General features: G+C 40.6%; 1 protein-coding gene across 2 annotated transcripts in view; it reads left to right on the forward strand.

The window, feature by feature from the left end:
• Positions 1-23,112, forward strand: part of nat10 (N-acetyltransferase 10) — a 62,247-nt gene that overhangs the window by 26,979 nt on the left and 12,156 nt on the right. For both annotated transcript variants that reach the window (XM_072272657.1, XM_072272659.1), the window contains exons 13-22: positions 25-149; positions 1,159-1,309; positions 3,725-3,821; positions 4,073-4,189; positions 8,362-8,463; positions 9,785-9,859; positions 11,681-11,797; positions 13,379-13,512; positions 16,792-16,840; positions 19,488-19,590. In XM_072272657.1, the coding sequence (XP_072128758.1) occupies positions 25-149; positions 1,159-1,309; positions 3,725-3,821; positions 4,073-4,189; positions 8,362-8,463; positions 9,785-9,859; positions 11,681-11,797; positions 13,379-13,512; positions 16,792-16,840; positions 19,488-19,590 (1,070 nt within the window). The remainder of the gene's footprint in view (positions 1-24; positions 150-1,158; positions 1,310-3,724; positions 3,822-4,072; positions 4,190-8,361; positions 8,464-9,784; positions 9,860-11,680; positions 11,798-13,378; positions 13,513-16,791; positions 16,841-19,487; positions 19,591-23,112) is intronic.

Consider the following 23,112-nt stretch of genomic DNA (forward strand, 5'->3'; position numbering starts at 1 on the left):
GCATCAATATCCACCCATCTTCAGGTATGAAGGCACAGGGCGTTCACTGTCTTTGAAACTGATACAAGAATTGCGACAGCAAAATGATCAGACCAAGGTCAGCAACACTGCAGAGAATAAAGCTACTTCCACTGCCAAACTCAGCTCAGGTATCAATATTACCTTTTCTCATATTATAGTTTCTTTATTCAGTTTGGTCAGGAATCAAGCAAGCTTGCTCATGTAGAAGGACATCCTAATCTTTATGACTATATCAGTCCCATGCATAAATAGTTGGGACAATATTTTTTTCATATTGTGTATTTTCAGGCTTTCTGGTAGATTTTCTGAAAGCATATATTTTAGCTGATTTCAGATTTTTGGTTCCTTTAGCTACCTGATAGAATGACGTGTTCTCTGTCTGCCAGCTTATTTCCCCTTTTAGTCTCCTTTTGTTTTCAGAAGGAAATTCTTTGGTACCATAATAGATTAATTTTCTTGCACTATCCATAGAATTGAAATATTTTGGGAAAAAGATGTTGACAAGGAAATTCAATAATCTCTTTATTGTTTGCTTGTGGTTGTTGCACCATTTGCTGCCCTCATTTGAAAATTTGAATTCAAGTTATGCATTGGCAGACATAAAACAAAATGTGCCCCCTTTGTTGAATTTCATAAATGCCCATCCAGGACCAGAATGTACCAAGGCTTTTACTCCATTGTCTGCATATCATAAAAGGTGATTATAATGATGGCATACCTTGGTAAAGAATATTGTTAGATTTATATTTTAAAAAAACAATGAAAGAAAGATTTTTTTGGAATTAATAACATACAAGAAAACCATACAACATTTTGTTTCTCCCTGCTAGAAAAAAGCTTCTCAGCTTTTTTTCCACTTCCTGGCCCTTAACCTTGTATACCACTGCATTTCATGGATATATCAATAAAGATTGCTGTTTCTGCCTGCTTTCAGATAAAGCGTTCCAGGCCCACAACATCCTCTTATGTGGAAATAAAATCTCTCAACTTCTAGTCTTTTGATCAATTACTTTTAAGTTTGGTTATTGATATTCATATTAAGGGAAATTCCTTCCTTCCTTTACATCTCATAATTTATGTAGGTAACTTAGTAGTTCTCATTAGTATTCCATCTCTAATGTCTTTACTTATTGGCAGTGAGATCCCTACATGAGGTTTCTTTAAATGAGGCGATTCGATATGCCCCTGGAGACCCTGTGGAGAAGTGGCTGAATGATTTGCTCTGCTTGAACTGCCTGAATGTCTCCCGAATCATGTCAGGCTGCCCACTTCCAGAGAAATGTGATCTGTATCCTTCAGATAATTTCAGTTTACCTTGAATAATTTTATAGCTGTAAATGCTGAAGAATGTGGTTGGTTAGAATAACCAGAATGTTAATCAAATCTGGATTCTTCTTCTCTGTAGTTGGTAACAGCATCTTCTATGTTTGCTCTATTTTCTACACTCTGATCTCATCCCTTCTCTGCACTCCCAGAAACCCATGCTTGCTTTCCACTTTTACATTTAAAAGTTCATGCTGTAACAACATAGTGTCACTACATGCATCTTCCACTTTCAGTATTGCAGCGGAGCTGTTCCCTCCTAAAGGCACGGATAATTTTTTCCATCTATCAGTGCCCATTCCCTTTCCATTCATCGTTCTATGCAACTGCAGTAGTTCTTTCTCGCTCTGGGGTATTTCCTGTAAACCATTTCCCTGCTGTATTTCCAAATTTTATATTTTACTCAATATCAGAATGTTGTCTTCTCTTCATTAGACATACAGTTGTAGATTGGGTGATTGTGCAAAATGTCTGTCTCAAAACTGAACTCCAAATATCCATTTCTCTTTCAGCTCAGTTCTGTGTTTTACTTCCTCTCTGACGTCTCTTTGTTAGCATCCAACACTCTTCTACAAAACTCAAGGGACAGTACTTATCTAATATGGTACATTATAGCTTACTGCATTTAACGTTAAGCAATTTTAATTGATTGGAATTTGGTGCATTTTCATTTTGTGTTTCCAACATCAGAGAAGTATTTTGCTTTTACACCTCTAGCATGACCTTCGTTCCCTATTACAGTTATTCCTCTATTGTTTCTCCTGTTTCCTGCCTTGCTATAAACCTCATCTATACTCACTCTGCATCTTCACGTTTGCTTTAACTTCTAATTATTTACTGTTCTGATGAAAGGTTGTCAATCTGAAACTTCAACTGTGCCTGTCTTCACAGAGTTGGTCTGGTCAGCTGAGTGTTTAGAAGACTTATAACATGGAAGCCAGTCAGTCCATTATATTCGCGTCAGTTCTAAAGAAGTCACTGAGTTTAATCCTACCTTCTAATGCTCGGTCTGCAACTCTGTATTCCATGGCTTCTTACACATCCAAGTACCAATTTAATGACTTCTGGGTCTTCAATCCACCCAAGTACTGAGTTTCAGATCCATGCCAGTTCTGAAAATTTCCCCCCTTCATCTTGGCTTGAATTCCAGTACCAAATGCTTTAAAACCCCCTGATTTGTGACTAATGTTAAGGGAAATGGATCCTTCTCATTTATTCTGGAAGACGACCTTTATTCGTCAGTTAAATCTCCTCATAGTCATGGAAATTTATTCATTATTTATAACTACAGCTTTCCAATCATGACACCATTCTCATAATTTGTTCTCCTAGTGTTGACCAGAACTGTATGCAGTTGTTGAGCTATAGTCTAACTAGGTTATATACAGGTGTTTATATTCTACCTGTTTTTATATTCTGTGCCTTGGCTAATAAAGGAAAACAGTGCATTTGTCCTTTTAACTACCTGTTGACGACTCACTTTATCTATAAGGATCATTCCAGAGTGCCTGTGGTTGCTTCACTCAATATTCTTCCTTTTGAATTTTGTTAATAAGTTTCAAACTTCACATTATTAGTTTAATCTGTAATCTACTTTATTAAATTCATTAAAAATGACAATCTGAGTTCCATTTACCTGCAAGGAGGATGAGAAAACCACGTGTGCCATTTTTTAATGTATTATTTCTCATCCTTTCAATCTCAAAATATTGGTTTAGTAAAGATGTGACTATTCAAATATATATGACAATTATATGTGTTTGGTAAGGACAAAAAAATGTCCCAAACCTGGACTGTTTTTGAGTCTGGTATAGGACTGCTGGTTATCACTTAAGAGCTTAGATGTGAAGGTATTTTTGCAAAAGCTGTGCAGTTTTATGGTTTTTGCCTGAATTATAATTATATCAATAATTATAAATTATATCAATAATTTCTTACTCATGTAAGAGCTTGTGGGAAGTACTTTAAGCAATAGCACTTCAAAATCGACAAACTGAAATTTTTGCTTAATATCGACCCTACTTTGTGCCTTGCCTTGGTTCTCTTCAATACACATTTTGGAGTGGGGGCAAGGGTGTGCCTAACAAAAGCAAAATTGCTGTTCATTTATGCCACTGAACTTCAAAGAGTTCCTTTTGCTTGTACAGCTCCAGCATGACCTTTTATTCTCGTATCATCTCTCCTCTTTACTACCTTTCCACAAACCTTCCTTTCTTTTTTTTTAACAGAGTGGTAGTTTGCTGAGGTTTTTAGCTTCCTGGGATATCTCTGTAGTCTGACCACTAAGAATTTGATAGTTAGGCGGTCACTGAGATGGCCTTTACTGAGAATAAGGCAGTTATTTTGATCATATACTTTATTATCTTAACTCATGTTAAAGCTACTATGTGAACAGAGACACACTATTCTGTTACCACAAAGCATCTGAAGCCTTCTTGCAGCGATTGATGTCTCTGTATGTGGCATCCCATTATAAGGTAAAATAATTCATTTTCAACCTGATATTGATAATTGCTGACAGCACTTTTTCTGAAAATGAATAAACTTTTAAATGGCTATAACTTGATATAAATTTAGTATTTTCAAAAGTTAAGTTGAAATATCAGTGTTTTAAATAAGTACATTCTCTAAGCATACTGGGGATAATTCTTCGGAATATTCATCTGGATTTATTAATTCACTTTGTAGAATTTGTTTGCTTAAATTCTCTTCTGTGATATCTCCACAGAACACTCCTAATGACCTCCAATTACTTTCTGATGCTCCAGCTCACCACCTTTTCTGCCTGCTGCCCCCAGTGCAGCCTACTCAGAATTCATTGCCAGAAGTACTTGCTGTCATTCAGGTAATGTGTGTGCCAGGTCACTTGGCCACGCTTAAATATTAATAACACTGCGGTACGGACTGTTCAGTTGTCTTGTGTTTAGATGGCTTATCCCGTTCAAACCCTCGTATACTGTACAAACTCACTTACATTGAAGTTTATATGGAGAATTCATAGAAGAGAGGAACGCAAGGTTTGAGGAATTATAAAAGGGATGTGGAGCTTAGAATTTTGTGTTAAACATTGAAGCAGAGTAGGCCTTTTGAACTTTCTCAACTATATGAGGGGATCACATCTGATCATGCATTTTAAGACTACTTCTCAATCCTAATCCCAATCCCAATCTCAAACCCAATCTCCATATTGTTTGTTTCACTGAGCAACCAAAATTTCTTATTTACCCTGTAGTATACACATTCACTTAGCTTTCACAGTCCCCTAAAATAGTGAATTCCAAAAGAATATATGGATAATAATCAACATATGAGTGAGAGTCAGCCTGGTATAGTATTGGAATGTTTAAAGCTGATTTGAAAATGCATTCTTGTTTATTTACAGTTGGAGGTCTTTGTCCTGGAAAATTAGCTAGCTGACATGCTTGGTACTGGTCGGTAGTAAAGAGATGCGTTAGCTAGGTTTGCTTTCTGGCCGAGTGTCTGATTTCCTTGTGTCTTGATGTGAGTAACAATGTGTATGAGTTAGAGATGTGATAGGGATTCGGGTGGACTTGTCATCACAAGATAACTAACATACTGTTTACTTTTTTCAAGTCTATTCAGCTGATGTTGGACTTGAAGAATGTGAAGGTAAAGTTCCTCTGTGTAGTTAATAGAGCCACTGCCCCTCAGTGCTGGTGACTCAGGTTTAATCCTGACCTCCACTGCTGTCTTTCAGTTCTTCCTGTGCATCTCGGGGTATTGAAGAAATGGTGGAAGTTATAGCGTTTCTGATAATTAATCAAAATTTGATGGACTCTAGACTTGTCCCAGTGGATAGGATGACAGTAAATGTAATGTCACTGATTAAGGAGGATGTAGTCAAAAGGCGGATAATTATAGGCCAGTTGGCTTAACATCTGTAGTCGGGAAAATGCCTGAAGCGATCACATTGGAAGGAATGAGGTTCAGTCTTCAGCTTCCGTATGAATTAAGTTCAATTCCTCTAACATCATTTGTAATTCAAAACTATTTAAGACACAGCATGGATTCGAGAAGGGCTGGACTTGTTTGACAAATTCACAAGTGTTCTTTGAGGATATAATATTGTATAGAGGATTGGTGGCAGAGAGTTGGGATAAATGGGTGTTTCTCTGTTTGGCAATGAGTGGTGAGTAGAGTGCTGCAAGGATGTACCTGTTCACAATATATATATTAACGATTTGGAAGAGGGGACTGAATGTAACGTATATCTAAGTTTGCTGATGACACTAAATTGAATAGAAAAGCAAATTCTCTGGAGGATGAGGAGAGTCTGCAGGGAAGTTATGCTGCAACTGCACAAGGTTCTGGTGAAGAGCTCTTGGAGTACTCTGTGCAGTTTTTGATCTCCTTACTTGAGGGAAGGTGTCCTGGCTTTGGAGGTGGTACAAGTGGGGTTCACCAGGTTGTTTCTGGAGATGAGGGGTTAGCCAATGAGGAATGATTGAGTTGCTTAGAATTATATTCAATGGATTTTAGAAAATGAGAGGGGATCTTATAGAAACGTATAAAATTATGAAAGGGATAGATAGATAGAGCCAGGAAAATTGTTTCCATTGGTAAGTGAGATTAGAACTAGGGAACATAGCCTCAGTATTCAGTGGAGTAGAGTTTGAACAAAATGGAAGAGAAACTGCTTTTCCCAGAGAGTAGTGAATCAGTGGAATTCTCTGTCCAGGGAACAGTGGAAGCTAATTCAATAAATGTATCTAGGACACAAATTTTTGCATAGCAGGCAAATTAAGGGCTATGGGGAAAAGGGAGGTACTGGAGCCATCCATGGCCAGATCAGCCACAATCTGATTGAATGGCGGAGCAGGTTCAACAGGCCAGATGGCAGACTCCTACTCCTATTTCTTATGTTCTTATGCATGGATTTCCTCTGGCTACTCTGGTTTCCTCACACGTCCTGGAGTTTGGTGGCTTGGTGGGTTATTGGGCTATTGTGAATTGCTCTGGTGTGTTGGTGAGTGCTGGAATTTGAGAGGGGTTATTGGGTGGCACAGACTCAGTGAGTTGAAGACCCTGCTTTCATTCTGTATTACACTGTTAATAGGTGTTAAGTTCAAAGTAAAATTTATTATCAGAGTACATACATGTCACCACATATGACCCTGAGATTCTTTTTCTGCAGTCATACTTAGTAAATCTATGGAGTAACTGTAGACAGGATCAATGAACAACAAACTATATAAGTGCAGATAATTAACAATAAATAACGGGCATGAAGTAACAAGATAAAAGAATCCTTAAATGAGTGTATTTATCCCCTTTCGTTCAAGAGCCTGATGGTTGAGGGGTAGTAACTGTTCTTGAACCCGGTGGTGCGAGTCATGAGGGACTTGTACCTTCTACCTGATGGCAGCAGCGAGAAAAGAGCATGGCCTGGGTGGTGAGGATCTTTAATAATGGATGTTGCTTTCCTATGGCAATGTTTCATGTAGATGTATTTAATGGTTGGGAAGGCATTATCCGTGATGTACTCGGCCGAATACAGTACACTACCTTTTGTAGGATTTCCTGCTTAAAAGCATTGGTGTTCCCATACCAGGCTGTATTGCAGCTAGTCAGCATACCTTCCACCACACATCTATAGAAGTTTGCTAAAGTTTTTGATGACGTGCTGAATCTCCGCAGCCTCCTGAGGAAGTCGAGGCACTGTTGTACTTTCTTCGCAGACAGGTCCTCTGAGATTGTGATACCCAGGAATTTAGCTACTGACCCTTTCCACCTCTGATCCTCTGATGATTACTGGCTCATGGACCTCTGGTTTCCCTTTCCTGGAGTTACAATCAGTTCCTTGGTCTATTGACATTCATTGAGAGGCTGTTGTTACACCACTCAGCCAAGTTTTCAATCTCTCTTGTGTGTGTTGATTCATAACCACCTTTGATACAGCTCACAAGAGTGGTGTCGTCAGCAAACTTGTACATGGTGTTGGAGCTGTACTTAGCCACACAGTCTCAGGTGTGAAGCGAGTAGATGGGGCTAAGTAAACATCCCTGTGGTGATCCTGTGCCGATGGAGATTGTAGAGGAGGTGCTTTTGCCAATCCAGACTGACTGGGGACTATAAGTGAGGAAATCCAGGATCTAATTGCACAAGAGGGTATAAAGGCCCAGGTCTTGGAGTTTACTGGTTAATTTTGAGGGGACAATGGTGTTAAATGCTGAGCTGCAATCAATAAAGAGCATCCTGATGTATGCATTTTTGTTGTCCAGATGTTATTGTGAGCATTAAAGTTCTTTACTACTTAAACAATGATACTGGTCTGTATAGTTAATGTGGGCAGTAATTCAGTACCAAAGTGGCCCCTCCATCTGTATAGTTATGATAGAGACACACAGTGTGGAAGCAGGCCCTTCCTTCTGCCTTCTGAGTTCATGCCACTATCAACCACACATTTACACAAATCACAGTTCATTTTCTCCATGTTCCTGACAACTCCTCTCAGATTCTCGTACTTACCTTGCCATTAGGGGAGTTTCATCGTGGCCAGTTAACTAATTTGGCTGTTTGGAAATGTGGGAGGAAAGTGGGTTACCTGGGGAGGATGTGCAAACTCTTTACAGATAGTACTCTGGTATTCCTCCTTCCCTTTCTCCCATAGTCCACTCTCCTCTCCTATTGGATTCCTTCTTCAGCGCTTCACCTTTTCCACCTATCACCTACCAGCTTCTCCTTTCACCCCCCTTCCAAAACTCACCTACCCTCCCCCTCACATGGCTTCACCTCTCACCTTCTATTTTGTACTCCTCCCCCTCCCCCCACCTTTTTATTCTGGTGTCCTCTTACTTTCTTCTAGTCCCGAAGAAGGGTCTTCGCCCAAAACATTGACTCTTGGTTCCATTTCATAGATGCTGCCTGACCTGCTGAGTTTCTCCAGCATTTTGTGTGTGTTATTCTTGATATGAACAATGTTTCAGATCCCTTATCTAAAAATCTTACTGATGAACTCAGATAGGAATTTGTCGTACTTTTACTTGTTTTTGCTAGGTGGCCCTTGAGGGAGAAATCTCCAGTCAGTCTGTAATGAACAGCCTGTCTCGTGGGAAGAAAGCATTTGGAGATCTCATCCCTTGGACAGTATCAGAGCAGGTAAGATACCACACAGACATTGGACATTATCGATAATGTTTTACATATCAGCAGTGCTTAAGTATATCAGCAAAAGACTTAATACAAGTTGTAAGTTTTATCTTATGAATGTCTAGATGTATAGCTATATCAATATTGATGTTCTTAAACCTCTGTGCATAATCCCATTGGTTACAAATGGAAATTTTCTGGAGCTTTAGGTAGAAATTCATTTTCATCCTTTAGAACATAGACCATAGAACAGTACAGCACAGGAATGGGCCCTCAGCCCAGAATGCTGTGCTGAAGCAAATAAATTAGTAATCAAATGGCTATCTAATCTAATCCCATATGCCAAACAATGTCCATATCTCTCCATTTTGCTCACAATCTTGTACCTATCTAAATAGCTCTTAAAAGTTCATAATGTATCTGCCTCTCTCACCACCCCAGGCAGTGCATTCCAGGCACACAACACCCTACTGTATGTAAAAAGAAAACTTGCCCCTCACATCTCTTTTGAACTTGTCCCTCTCGCCTTAAATGCATGCCCTCTGGTATTAGACATTTCAACCCTGTGAAAAAGATACTATCTGTGTACCCTATGTCTACCTCTATAATCCTCTATCGGATCTCCCCCCCTCCCCCATCCTCTGCCACTCCAGAGAAAACAACACAAGTTTTTCCAACCTCCCATTATAGCACATGCTCTCTAATCCAGGCAGCATCCTGGTAAACCTCTTCTGCACCTTCTCCAGAGTCTTGACATCCTTTCTATGCAGGGGCGACCATGCAGTACTTTAGATGTGGCCTAACTAGAACTTTATCACAGATGAAGATCAGACCACATTTTATGTGAAATTACTGCAGAAAACCAGGTAATTGCAAGGAGTTCATAATTTTTTTCTTGCAACTGTATCTACATTTTCATCTAGGTCATTTATATACATCACAAACAGCAGAGGTCCCAGTACAGATCCCTGCAGAACACTGCTAATTACAAGCCTCCAGCTACAATAAGTTTCTTCGACCACCACCTTTGCTGTGCTCTATGAGCCAGTGACAGTTATTTGGTCAAATGGATGTGCTAAGGAGTATTTTTGAGTTCATCTTCCCTAATTCTTCCTCTTGAGTTGGGGTGTTGTTAGCCACACACTTAATTGATATGGGAATATGATTTCCACTAGAAGAGACTGTTTTGCTTATGGTATAAAGAGGGATTTCAGTGTTGTTTCACTGGATCGTCTTCCTGCAACTTCCTCAAACCAATATAAGTATGGGATGGAGCATCTCTTATTAACATTATGGATGTCTTAGTAACCTGTACCCTTTTTGTTAACAGTTTCAGGATCCTGACTTTGGAAGCTTGTCAGGAGGACGTATCGTCAGAATTGCAGTGCATCCAGATTACCAAGGGGTAATAAAGACTTTTTTTTCTGAATTTAGTATGAAGTATTGCACTTCCATTTACTTGGCTGTGCACTAGTCTCAAAGTCTGCCACTTATGGTAAATGACTGTTGAATGGTATGAGAAACATGTTTTTTTGTGTGTTTTGGTATCATACTGAAGTCTTAGTTGAAGATTTGAGTTAAAGCAATGACTTTTGGAACTTGAGTTGGGAATGTCGCTTTTTATATCATATGCTGATGTGGTATGGTGTATACAGGCTTATGAGTTTACATTGTGTAAATGAATGATTTTTATTAAAAAAGATTTATATTTCCTACTTGTATCATAAGTACAGACATCAGTGTTTTCATAGCTCCCAGTTACAGTTTTGTCTCACTTGTTAGAGATATTTTCCCGAACAATCTTTTTATTGCATGTGTGTGGGCTGCATTAAAGTTACCCAATGGCTGCAAAATGTTTCAGCTTGGTGTATCATTCATTCGTGTAATAAAGCCGTACAGCCAAAGTAAACTTAATGTATGTAAGCAAATTAGGGGCATCTGTCCTCAGCCCAACCTTCCACTGCCTTAACAGGAATAGAGTACTACCCAACGAGCCTCTGGATCCAGTACATTATTTTCTTCACTTTCCGACATCTTCAATGGCTTCCTACCACCAAACACATCTTTACCTCCCCGCCCTCCCAACTCTCCGAGGGAATTGATCCCTCTGTGATTCCCTTGTCCATTTGTCCCTCCCTACTGATCTCTTTCCTGGAACGTATCGGTACGAGGGCACTTGCCCATTCACCACTTCCTTCACCACCATTGAGTGCCCCAAACAGTGATTCCCTGTGTGGTAACACTTCACCTGTGAGAGTGTTGGGTTATCTGCTGCATCCAATGCTCTTGGCGCAGCCTCCTCTACATCAGTGAGACCCATTGTAGGTTGAAGGACTGCTTTGCCAAGCACCTTTACTCCGCCCACAAGCAGGATCTTCTGGCTGCCAACCATTTTAAGTCCAATCCCCTTTCTCATTCCAACATGTTGGTCCATGACCTCCTCCACTGCCAAAATGACACACTCTCAGGTTGGAGGAGCAATACCTCATATTCTGCCTGAATAGCCTCCAACCTGACTGCGTGAGCATTGATTTCTTAACTTCCTTTAGTTTCCCTCCCCTCCCTGTTCTCTCTTCTTCCATTTCCTATTTTGGTCTTCTTAACATGCCTACCACCCCTCTCTGGTGTCTCTCCTTCCCTTTTTCCCATGGTTCACTCCCATCTCTTATCAGATTCCTCCTTCAGCCCTTGAACCTTTCCACTTATCAGCTCCCAGTTTCTCACTTCATCCCCCCCCCCATGCACCTAACTTCCCCTCACCTGGCTTTGTCTATCACCTTCTAGCTTGTACTCTTTCCCCTCCCCCACCTTATTCTGGCTTCTTTCCCCTTTCTTTCTAGTCCTGATGAAGTGTCTCGCCCAAAATTTCAACTCTTCCTTTTGCAGCACACTTTCCAGCATCTGCAGATTGTCTTGTGTTTGTGATTTTTTTTTTCCTTTCCATAGATGCTGCCTGACCTGCTGAGTTCCTCCAGCATTTTGAGTGTGTTACTCTGGATTTCCAGCATCTGCAAAATCTCTTGTTTTCATAAATAAATGAGAGCTTTGTTCTTTGCAGTCAAGCTTTTGAGAACTAAGATGAGTGTTCAAAGCAAGTTTGAGAAAAAAATGTCAGCAGATTATTTAAAAAATTTTTGATACTAATATCACAATTGTAGACTTTTTTTTATGGTGTTCAATAATCAAAATTATTTCTGTAATGCTTTTTCTATGATCTTATGGCCAGATGGGATATGGAAGCCGAGCAGTTGAGTTGCTACAAATGTATTATGAAGGAAAATTTCCTTGTCTGGAAGAGCAAGAGGGCCATAAGTCCACTGAAATAACCACTGTCAGCAGTGAGGTATGGAAGGATCGATAGAGTTTTGAATTGCAAATGATATTAAAGGAACTTATTCAGAAGCTTAAGACTGTACCCCATACAACTGAGTTGTCATAATCAAAAATTTATTTGAACATTTATAAAATAGCCAATGCAGTGTATTGTCACTGGACTGTAATTATTTCAGGAGCACTTTAACCATTAAAATATTTTCTATAATATAATTATGCATTTGAATTTCAGATTGAATCTTTTGCTCATTTTCTTTCAATTCTCATGCTTGTACATCTTCCTGTTGGGGTACAAATCTGATTTTCCTAGAAATGAAGTTTACTTTTACTGCAGCAGAAAGATTTATGTTCAATTGCAGCAATAATTTTGGCATCACAATAGGAGTTAGTTGACTTGGCACTTTAGTAAATGATATTTCAACGTTTTATAGACACAAAATTGGGAAAGAGTGAGACAATTAAATTTATCTCACTGTGCTGAAAACCTGTTGCAATATTTATTACCTTTGGCTGACAGTTGAATATTTTTTAAACAAATACAGATGTATAATATAATTGTAGGTTATTGTTTTTTACCTTGGAACATTTTATATATTCTGTTAATGACTGTTACCTAAAAGAAGTAGGTGAAGCACTTAGTGAAATGAATGCTGAATAGGAAGCAAAAATTTTGGAGAAATGTTAGAAATATTTTTATGGTAGTAACTAACTTTGTAAAGGAAGTAATGAAAGAGGGCAATTTTGGAAGAAAATTCAAGATCTGAAATTACTGGGTGTCAATCACCAGGGTGGTTGAGGGATCGGTTGTAATCTAGAATCTGAGAAACGAATGACTGGAATGGAGAGATTCCAAATTTGATCAATATTGCTAAACTGCAGCATCTTTTCTCTACTGTATGGTGCTATCATGCGTCTATACAGCATGATACCTATGATAGTTATTCTTAATCCATCTTCCTGTTAGGATAAATTGTTTGTTGCTGTTGAAAGCAGTGCACATATATATAGCTAAGTCTTTTGCACAGTACTGTATATGTCAACGTGGAGCAAAAAGTGAGTTTGTAAATCCGACGGGAGAAAAGGATATTAGGAACGATGAGAGGGTTCTGCTAGGGGTGGGGCGTGGGACAGGTGGTAGAGGAGCAGTGTAGGGGGTGGCATGGGTGCAGTCACACCCAGCCCTGAATCACGAGGCAAGGTCATTTGATTCCAAACAATTGGTTTATAGATCATTACTGAATGTCTCTCTGGTGTTTCCCATTCCTTCGCCTCTCCCTTCCACTCTTCCCAACCACAATTCCCCTCTCTTTGCTCCCTTCCCACTCTCAGAGTACAATAGAGACCCATATCAGGTTTGTCATCACTCACATTTGATTTTTTTTCGCGGTAGCAGAGCATTGCAATACATAAAATTATTACAATACTGTACAAAAGTCTTAGGCACCCTATCTATATATATATGGCCCAGGACTTTTCCACATTATTATTCTTCAAGTGAAAATATATTAATCCCACAACAAATTGTTAATGTAGTAACCTTGAAGCTACAGTGATTCTGATTTATATTGTATTTAAAATCCTTCTACAATAGACTATAAGCTTACTGGAAGAGACCTTGACTCCGCGCAGAGACTTGCCACCGTTACTGCTGAAGCTTAGTGAACGGCCAGCAGAGAAGCTCGACTATGTGGGAGTATCGTATGGACTCACATCACAGCTGCTGAGGTAAGTTAGAGTGTTTGTTTAATTTTCACAGCAGATGTTTTAAAGTATTTTGTTCTTGCCAACTTCTGTCTGCTTCATGTATTCCTTTCAATAATTATATATTTGATTATTTTTAAGAATTTTAAATGTTTCCCTTCCTGTTTGACTGCCAACATAAACTAATAGTTATGTATTTTACAAAAATAAGATGCTTCAACATTAAGTTTTCAAAAAAGAACCTCAGTAAATCTGTTCTGAAATTAATAACATTCAAAGGAAAACTGAACAGACAAAAATTAATCTCTATGGATTTTGGATATAAATCCTTGATCAGAATTGGATTGAAATATTAACTTCTCTTCAATGTGCTGATTGAGCAACTGTAAATTTCCAGTATTTGCTATTTTGTTTTGATTTTTTTAGTTTTCCTACTGGAGAATTTACTTTGTAACTTATTGATTGCTGCTTGTTAATTACCTTATGATGTTCTAAATATAAACTGTGAGAAGTACCTTAAATGTCGTTTTCTCATTCTAAAACAGTAGGCCTTTGAATAAGATAATAACTAAAGTTGGATAGAAAAACACTGCAGAAATGATAGAAATGTGTCTGTGTTCTTGTCAAAGAGGGACGTTTGTTAGGATGAGGGACAGCTTTGGAGCCTGAACTGAATTTAGCCAATTTAAATGCCAAGTCATCTAGAAGAACCTTTTTTATTCCATTAAGCCTTAATTTATGTATTTTCTATCGGCAGAACACTGCTTTGATGTGACAGTCATTCAGGTGACAACACCACCCATACAATAGCAGGTGTTTCAAACTCAGTTATCCAGAACTTCAATGCAGGTCCTCCAGCAAATAAAATAAGTAGAAATCTTGATCTACTCAAAGGTGTACATATTGACTTGGATCTAGAGTAATGGAAAGAGTCCTATTAAATTGTTGGCACCCGATTGCTGTTTGGCGATTATTTTCCTGGTACACCACTTCATACCCTAGTGTGATGGTTCAGTGGTAGATATTGACAGGTGAAATTTGCATGGCGATACCCTCAACTTTACAGTCGTTGCTTGAATTTTCTTTGATTTTGATAAATTTCTGAACAAAGACTGCTTCTCATCAAATCAAAAGATTGGCTGATAAATTAATGGCATTGCAATTTGCTGCAGTATTGCTATTACACTGATTAAACAGTGATGCGGGACCACTTTGGTTGGATGTAAAAGTGTGCTGTGGTATTGAACCAGCTGGTAAATTATGGCCATGAATTATGGAGATTTAAAGCTATATTCAGTGTGCCTGTTCATCAGCAAAGCAGCACTTGCTAGTAATATGCTCATTATTTTAAGTTCCATCAGCACTGTTCAACTTTAGATTTCATTACAGCTTTGGTCTGAACATGGAGCGCAGTTGGAAATCTAATGCAATAAGTGCAGTATTTATACACTGTTCATCTCTCTGTAAGGATTTTAGGTTTTACCAACAGAGGCACCCCACCCCTCTGTCTACTCACCTGTTCTCTTGATGCAATGTGTATCTTTGGATGTTAAACTCCCATCAATAACCTTCTTTCAGTCACAACTCAATGACAGCCCACAACGTCATACCTGCCAATCTCTCAGTGTGCTACAAGATCATTCTCCTGAATCTGTATACTGCGTGCATTCAGCTATAACACCTTCAGTCCTGTATTTGACACCCTTTGCTATTTTGCCCCCATATTACACTTCAACTCACCCCTCTGACTGCAATTTTGACTGATACTGTTCCCCCTCAGGTTCGCGTGGAACCTGTCCTTTTTGTGCAGGTCTTATCTTCCCCAGAAGAGAACTCAATGATCTGGAAATCTGAAAACCTGTCCCCTGCTCCACTTCCTCAGCCACTCATTCTTCTGTACTATCATCCCATTCCTGCCCTGACTAGCACGGGGTACTGGGTGTAATCCAGAGATTGCTACCTTGGAGGTCCTGTTCTTCAGCCTCTTCTCTAACTCCTTATACTCACTGCGCGGGACCTCCTAGCTCTCTCTAACTATGCCATTGGTGCCAATGTGCACTACGACCTGTGGCTGCTGACCCGCCCTCTTGAGAATCTTATCCAGCCGCTCTGAGACACCCTGGACCCTAGCGTCTGGGAGGCAGTGTTCCATCCTAGTGTCTTTTTCATGGCCACAGAATCTCTTGCCCATCCCCCCTATCAAGTCTTCTATCACTCTATCACTCTGCTCTACCCTACTTTACCCTTCCTATCTGAGCCTCAGTGCCATTGGCCTGTCTGCTGCTGTGCCCCGATGGTTCATCCCACAACAGTATCCAAAGAGGTATACTTGTTGCTGAGAGAATGGCCACAGGGGAATCCTTCACTGACTGCTTGTCCCCTTACTTCTAGTTTTCATGGTCACCCATCTACTCTCTGAAGCCTGCACTCTGGGCATGACTACCTCAGTAGAAGTGTCATCTCTGAGATTTTCAGCCTCCCAGACAATCCAGAGTACATATAGCTACAGCTGCAGTCAGTCAGGAGCTGCAGCTGGATGTACTTCCAGCAGATGTGGTAATGAGGTACCCTGAAATCCCACATCTCACAGGAGGAGCATGCCACTGCCTTCACTTCCATCCTGCCTACACTTATACCTATGGCTCTAACTTAAGGTTAAGCTCTACTATCAACTAAATAATCCCAGATGACTCGGCACCCTTAGCCTCTGCCTGTTGAGCCAAAGTATGGCCACTCTAACACTGGCACGCTCCACTTACACCTCATTTCTTTTATTGGCTTCTGCTAATTTAATAATAACCCAAGCGATCTACTGCCCTGCAGACAATTCCTGTCAGGCCCCAGTCACTTTTTAAACCTGGTTGATAAAGTCCGTACGGAACTGTCTGCAACTCACCCCACGATCTCCTGCTATGCAGACTCCGATGAACTGTCCTAGGTCCAGCAGGCTGATGCAGTCACATTTCCATCCAAGTTGTTGTGCACCGTTCTGACTCTGGAAATAAACTGTTGTTCTTCCTCCTTGCTGGATCTAAATCCCTCAGCACCCTACCCAGCAGTGCTGTGGGAACAAGTGGTAACTGTCTTTCCAAAGGTAAGTAGGGTTGGGCAGAAAAAGCTGCTTTGTCAACTATAGTCATTTCTTTGTAAATTAATTTACACACAAATACTGTTAAAAGAAAAATACTAAGCTATGCTTTGGAAGAGGCTGAGAATTAATTAAGAAATTTATACTGAGTCATTTCTAGGTAAGGTATATCTAATACTTGATATATCTAATACTTTGTGCACTTCTATTTCAAGGTTCTGGAAGCGAGCTGGATATGTTCCAGTCTATCTAAGACAGACACCCGTAAGTTATTTTAATGAGAATGTTATTACAATGTATATCACAAGGTTTCTTTGCTCCTCAGTGTTCTCTGTGGCCCTACTAGTCATGGTACATATCCCATCCTTATCAGGTACGTCACCTCACACTTACCAGGATTATATTCCATCTACCATAGCCCTGTGCCAGTTACCAACTGATACACAGGCCAAAGACCACCCTCCCTATTTTCAACACCACCACCAAATTTGTGTCCTACGCAGTCTGCTCCCTGTATCAGCGTGGAAATTGTTAATAGGTAAACAAGTAACAAGACATTCCAACATCGATCATTATGGTGCACCGTTGATCACAGGCTTCCATTTACAAAAACAAACTGCCACTGTCAACCACTTTCTAATCCAGTTTTGCATCCCATTTGTGGTCTTGCCTTGGATATCATTGGATCTAATTTTTGCTTCAATATACAAGGAGTGATTGATAAGTTCATCACCTAAGGTAGAAGGAGTCAATTTTAGAAAACTTAGTACATTTATTTTTCCTGCACTTACACACTTAGTCCAGTGGTCGTGGAGCATACGGATCCCTTCTTTGTAGAAGTCGGCGCCTTGAACCTCCAGAAGTAGTCCACAGCAGGGGTGATTGATAAGTTCGTGGCCTAAAGTAGGCGATGAGGGAAAAACTTAAAACTTTCTGCATTTTCACTCAGAGTTGAACTGCATGTGCATGTATCAAGAGCTGTATAATTCATCTCCTTCTACCTTAGGCCACGAACTTATCAATCATCCCTGTTGTGGACCACTTCTACAAAGAAGGGATCTGTATGCTCCACGACTGCCGGACTCAGTGTGTACACGTAGGAGGGGACTATGTTGAAAAGTAAATGTGCTAGGTTTTCTGAAATTGACTCCTTCTACCTTAGGCCACAAACTTATCATTCACCCCCTGTATTTAGTTACCAATTCAAAATAACTCAGTTGAATCAAATCAGACAAGATCTTCCATCAACAAATTTGTGGTGACTATCTGTGTTCACTTTCTATTTATAATTAATCCTGTCCTTCATTTTTTTCCAATGATTTCACTCCCAGATTATAGACTAACTGGCCTATAATTACCTGGAATAAGAAAGGAAAATGCTGCAAAAACTCAGCAGATCAGGCAGTGTCTGAAGTAGCCTATGTTTTGGGTTTGTGACCTTCAGTCAGAATTTTTATCTTTCCATAAATGCTACTTGGTCTGTACTTTTTTCTTTGGAGTTTTGGTTTTTACTTAGGTTTTCAACATAAGCAGTGAATTTGATTTTTCAGTAACAACTTGGCTTTTCCTTGCTGTCCTTCTTGAATAAAGGTAATTTTTACTGGATTAAAATTGGACATCAACGCTATCAGAATTAGGAATTACAAGTGTTCACTTTAACTGCCTTGAAGGAAGGAGAGAATCACGCAGTGAATCCTATTATTTTTGAATCCTATTATTTGATAGCAAACTTTCTTGAAAATATCATTTGCTGTGCAATGATTTCTCTCACTTTTTCTGATTGAACTTGCTATATTCCAAAGCCACTTGCAATATTCAGAAGCAACTTGCAATTAAAGAGATTGAAGATGATATTTGTTGATATGGTAAAGACTATGAAGTTGTACACCCAAAATAATGGATTTGCTTCAGCTAACTTGATTCATCAGATTAATGGTGAAATCAACCTGTAGATAGTAGATTTGGTTTGGTTCAAATCCTCAAGCAATTTGTTGATAGTAATCTTTGAAATGGGCTGTGGTGGTGTATGTTATTAATAACACCAGTGTATAGTTACATTAATAACCGTGCTATCTCTTCGAGACATTTATAAAAATTAGTTGTTTCAGCAGCCAAGGTCTCAATTCATAAAACTTAATAAGCAATAAACAGGCTGCAATTGCATTAAAGTATCTTCCTTCATATTTTCTTAGAATTACCTTCAGTGAGGCAAAGATGTTCATAGTATAACTGTGGGCATGAGGGAAAGTAAAGTAAAAAGCAGAAGTGGGCCATTTAACCTTCGGATCCATTTCAACATTCAGAGAGAACGTAGCTGAACAGTGATGCAACTAAATATCCTACTTTTGCCGTTTGCCTTAATTGCATTTAGTTAACAATATCATATTTAAATCCTGATTGCTTTTTGCAGAGAACATTGAAAACTACTTCCACTTATGAATATAAGTATGGCAGGACCAGCTCTAATTTTATACTGTGATCTCTAATCCTATAGCTTCTCTTCACTTAATCTTATCAGTTCTGTCCTGAATCAAATCCCCTTAACCACCTAAATTCCAGGGTGGAGATCTATTGCGAATGTAACTTCTCATTATTTAAAACAAATGAGTTTGAAGGTTAGCTTGTATCAATGACATTTATGGTTGTTGGTGATAAAACATTAAGTTAGATTGCTTCTTAAGTTTATAAGTTTATAACTTTACAGTGATTAGTCATTGCTTAAGTAATAACCTTGTTAAACATTGCACTAATTCATAACTAAGAGCTTGCATTTACCTTATTAAATAATATCCTGTCCAATGCCTGTGTTTCTAAACCTTTGAGAAACTAGAGCTATATACTGTACTGTAACTGTTTGTTTAAAAATGTAGGCAATTACAACAATTAGTGAAGTATTTGTGGTTAATTGCAGAATGATTTGACTGGTGAACATTCTTGTATCATGTTGAAAATACTGAATGAGGAGGAGTTTGTGGAAACTGCACAGAAGAACTGGCTTCATGCTTACTGGGCAGGTACAGTACAATAACAGATTAATGGCTGGGGATTGGAATACAGTGGATTCTGGTTAATTGGGCCATTGGTTAATCGGGGCAGCCACTTATTTAGTACAACTCAAAAGTTAATTGAGAAAGTCCCTGCTGCTGACCTCAGCGACTCTAACAATCCAGAGCAGACTCATAACCAGGACTCCACTGCCATTAATGCAGGTTCCAACAACCTCGGACATCTCTAAAGTGCCAATCATACAACCTCCAACTCCATCTCCAGCCTTGACCTCCAGGCCGGGTTTTTACGCGTTGCCACTGGATCCCCCATCACCCCTTCTTTCACCGTCACACTGCAATCCTGTCTCTCTCAGGTCCCATTGCCAGCTCTTGGATCCTCGGAGACTCCATCTTCCTCTCACCCTGCCATCCTTGAACACCCCAAACCTCCCTTCCCCTCAGACACTACCAAACCCCTTCCCCCCTCCAATCCCAGCTCTTATCCATGCTGGGTTTTCACCATCCTCTCCGACCTTTCCCTCTTTGAGACAGAATGTTCTGTCCTCAGTAAGGGCCTCACTTTTATTCCCCTGCTCCCACACCTCAGTGAGTTCTGTGCCCGCCACGACAGTGAGCTCTTCTTCCGCCACCTCCGTCTCCAAGCCTATTTCTTTGGCAAGGGCACCCCACCCCGCACCGATGACCCCTTCTCCCGTCTTCAACCCTCCTCCTCTTCCTGGACACCCGCCCTGATCTTCTGCCTGTTCTCGCCCTTTTCATTGCCAACTGCCGACGGGACTTTAACTGTCTAGACTTCAACACTCCTCTCGCCCATTCCAGCCTCACTCCATCCAAACCATTCATTGGCCCTCCATTCCCCCCACAGTAAAGGTTGCGTTATACTTCTGCGTCAAATCGACGCCGTAGGTTTGACGCAGAAGCCTGACGTGCACCTCTCCCAAGATGTAACTACGCATCGCGGCAATGTAGACTGCAACAACTGTGATTGGTCCGCTTGGTAGCATCGCATTACCTCCTACGCTGCAATAGCTTGCCATTGGGCGACTGAAGGGCAGGGAAGGAACTCTGGCTGCAATGCTTTCCATAAAGCTTTACAGACCTCCGGAATTATGGAGGGCACATTTCGCTTTTACGAGAAAAGACGCTCGCTTTAAACTTGTTTACCCCAAGAAGGACTACCATGACCATGAAGGAACACCAAGCCATTGTCTCCCACACCATCACCAACCTTATTGACTCTGGATATCACCCATTCACCGTCACCAACCTCATAGTTCACGCACCCCGCACTTCCTGTTTCTACCTCCTATCCAAAATCCATAAATGCGCTTGTCCAGGTAGACCCATTGTTGCAGCTTGTTCCTGCCCCATACCTCGACTCTGTTTTATCCCCCTGGTTCAGTCCCTCTGGATCTTTTCAAGGATTTCACGTTCCCTGGCCCCCATCATCTTATTTTTACTATGGATGTCCAGTCCTTATACACCTCCACCCCCCACCAGGAAGACCTCAAAGCTTCCTGTATTTTTCTGGACACCAGACCTGACCAGTTCCCCTTCATAGCCACTCTCCTTCACCTAATGGAAATTGTCCTCACTCTAAATAATTTTTCCTTTGGTTCCTTCCACTTCCTACGAACAAAACGTGAAGCCTTGGGCACTTCCATGGGTCCCAGCTATGCCTGCCTGTTTGTTGGCTACGTGGAACAGTCTTTGTTCCAAGCCTACACTGGTGACTGTCCCACAGTTTTCCTACGCTACATCGATGACTGCATTGGTGCTGCTTCCTGCACCCATGCTGAACTCGTCAATTTCATCCACTTTGCCTCCAACTTCCATCCTGCCCTCCAATTCACCTGGTCCATTTCCCACACCTCCCTTCCCTTTCTCAATCTCACTGTCTATATTGCCGGAGAGAGCTTATCCACTGATGTCTATTACAAACCCATGAACTCTCATAGCTACCTGGACTATACCTCGTCCCACCCCTTCTCTCAATTTCTCTGTTTCAGCCGTATCTGTTCTCAGGATGAGGCTTTTCATTCTAGAACGAAAGAGATGTTCTCCTTTTTCAAAGAAAGGGGCTTCGCTTCTTTCATCATCAATGCTGCCCTCAACTGCATCTTTTCCATTTCACACACATCTGCTGTTACCCCATCATCCTGCCACCCTACCAGGGATAGGGTTCCTCTTGTCCTCACCTACCGACCCACCAGCCCCCGCGTCCAGCACATAATTCACCGAAACTTCCGCCAGCTTCAAGTGGATCCCACCACCAAACACATCTTTCCCTGCCCCCATTTCTGCTTTCCGCAGGAATCTTTTCCTTGTCCATTCAAACCTCCCTATTGATCTCCCTCCTGGCACTTATCCTTGAAAGTGGAACAAGTGCTACACCTGCCCCTACACCTCCCTCATTACCATCCAGGGCCCCAAACAGACCTTCCAGGTGAGGTAACACTTCACCAGTGAGTCTGTTGGAGTCATTTACTGTGATTGGTGCTCCAGGTATTGCCTCCTATGTATTGGTGAGACCCGACGTAGATTGGGAGACCGCTCCACCGAGCATCTACGCTTCATCCGCCAGAAAAAGCCGGATCTCCCAGTGGCCACCCATTTTAATTCCACTTCCCATCCCCATTCCAATATGTCCATCGATGGCCTCCTTCACTGTCGTGATGAGGCCACTCTTAGGTTGGAGGAACAACACCTTATATTCCGTTTGGTTAGCCTCCAACCTGATGGCATGAACATCGATTTCTCAAATTTCCGCTAATGCCTCACCATTTCCCATCCCCTTTTCCGTCCCTCACGTTATCTCCCTGCCACTCGTCACCTCCTTCTGGTGCTCCTTCCCCCTTTTTCTTTTTTCCATAGCCTTCTATCTCTTTCACCAATCAACTTCCCAGCTCTTTACTTCATCCCTCCGCCTCCAAGTTTCATCTATCAGCTGGTGTTTCTCTCTCCCCTCCCTCCACCTTTTAAATCTACCCGAGCTTTTTTTCTCTAGTCTTGATAAAGGGTTTTGGCCCAAAATGCCGACTGTACTTTTTTCCTTAGATGCCAACTGGCCTGCTGAGATCCTCCAGCATTTTGTGTATGTTGGTTGGATTTTCAGCAACTGCAGATTTTCTTTGTTTGTGAAAATAACAAGATTCCCAACATTTATTTGGGACACTTACCAAATAAATTAGGACAGTAGACTTCTGGCGAAGTTTCTAACGAGCAACAGTCACGTTCACTTGCTTGGCTGTTAGAGTCTATGCTGTGCTTGGAGTGAACAGTTTTTAAATAGCGTCAGCTGTGTGCGTTTGTGTTCAAAAAGCAGAGACTTTTGTTGAGTGGTTATTGAGAAATAAGCAGTAAGACAATTCAGAACTGTTTGCTCACTAAAGTTTCAAGCATTCAGGCTTGGAGATCTGGAAGTGGTCGGGAGTGAAAATGAAACAATTTCACTACTTCATCACGTTAGGAAGTACAAAGAATTTGATGCTATCAACAATCATCTTGAATGTTACAATGAAAATGAAT

The sequence above is a fragment of the Mobula birostris genome, chromosome 11 (genome assembly GCF_030028105.1).
Source record: "Mobula birostris isolate sMobBir1 chromosome 11, sMobBir1.hap1, whole genome shotgun sequence".
NCBI classification, from domain to species: domain Eukaryota; kingdom Metazoa; phylum Chordata; class Chondrichthyes; order Myliobatiformes; family Myliobatidae; genus Mobula; species Mobula birostris.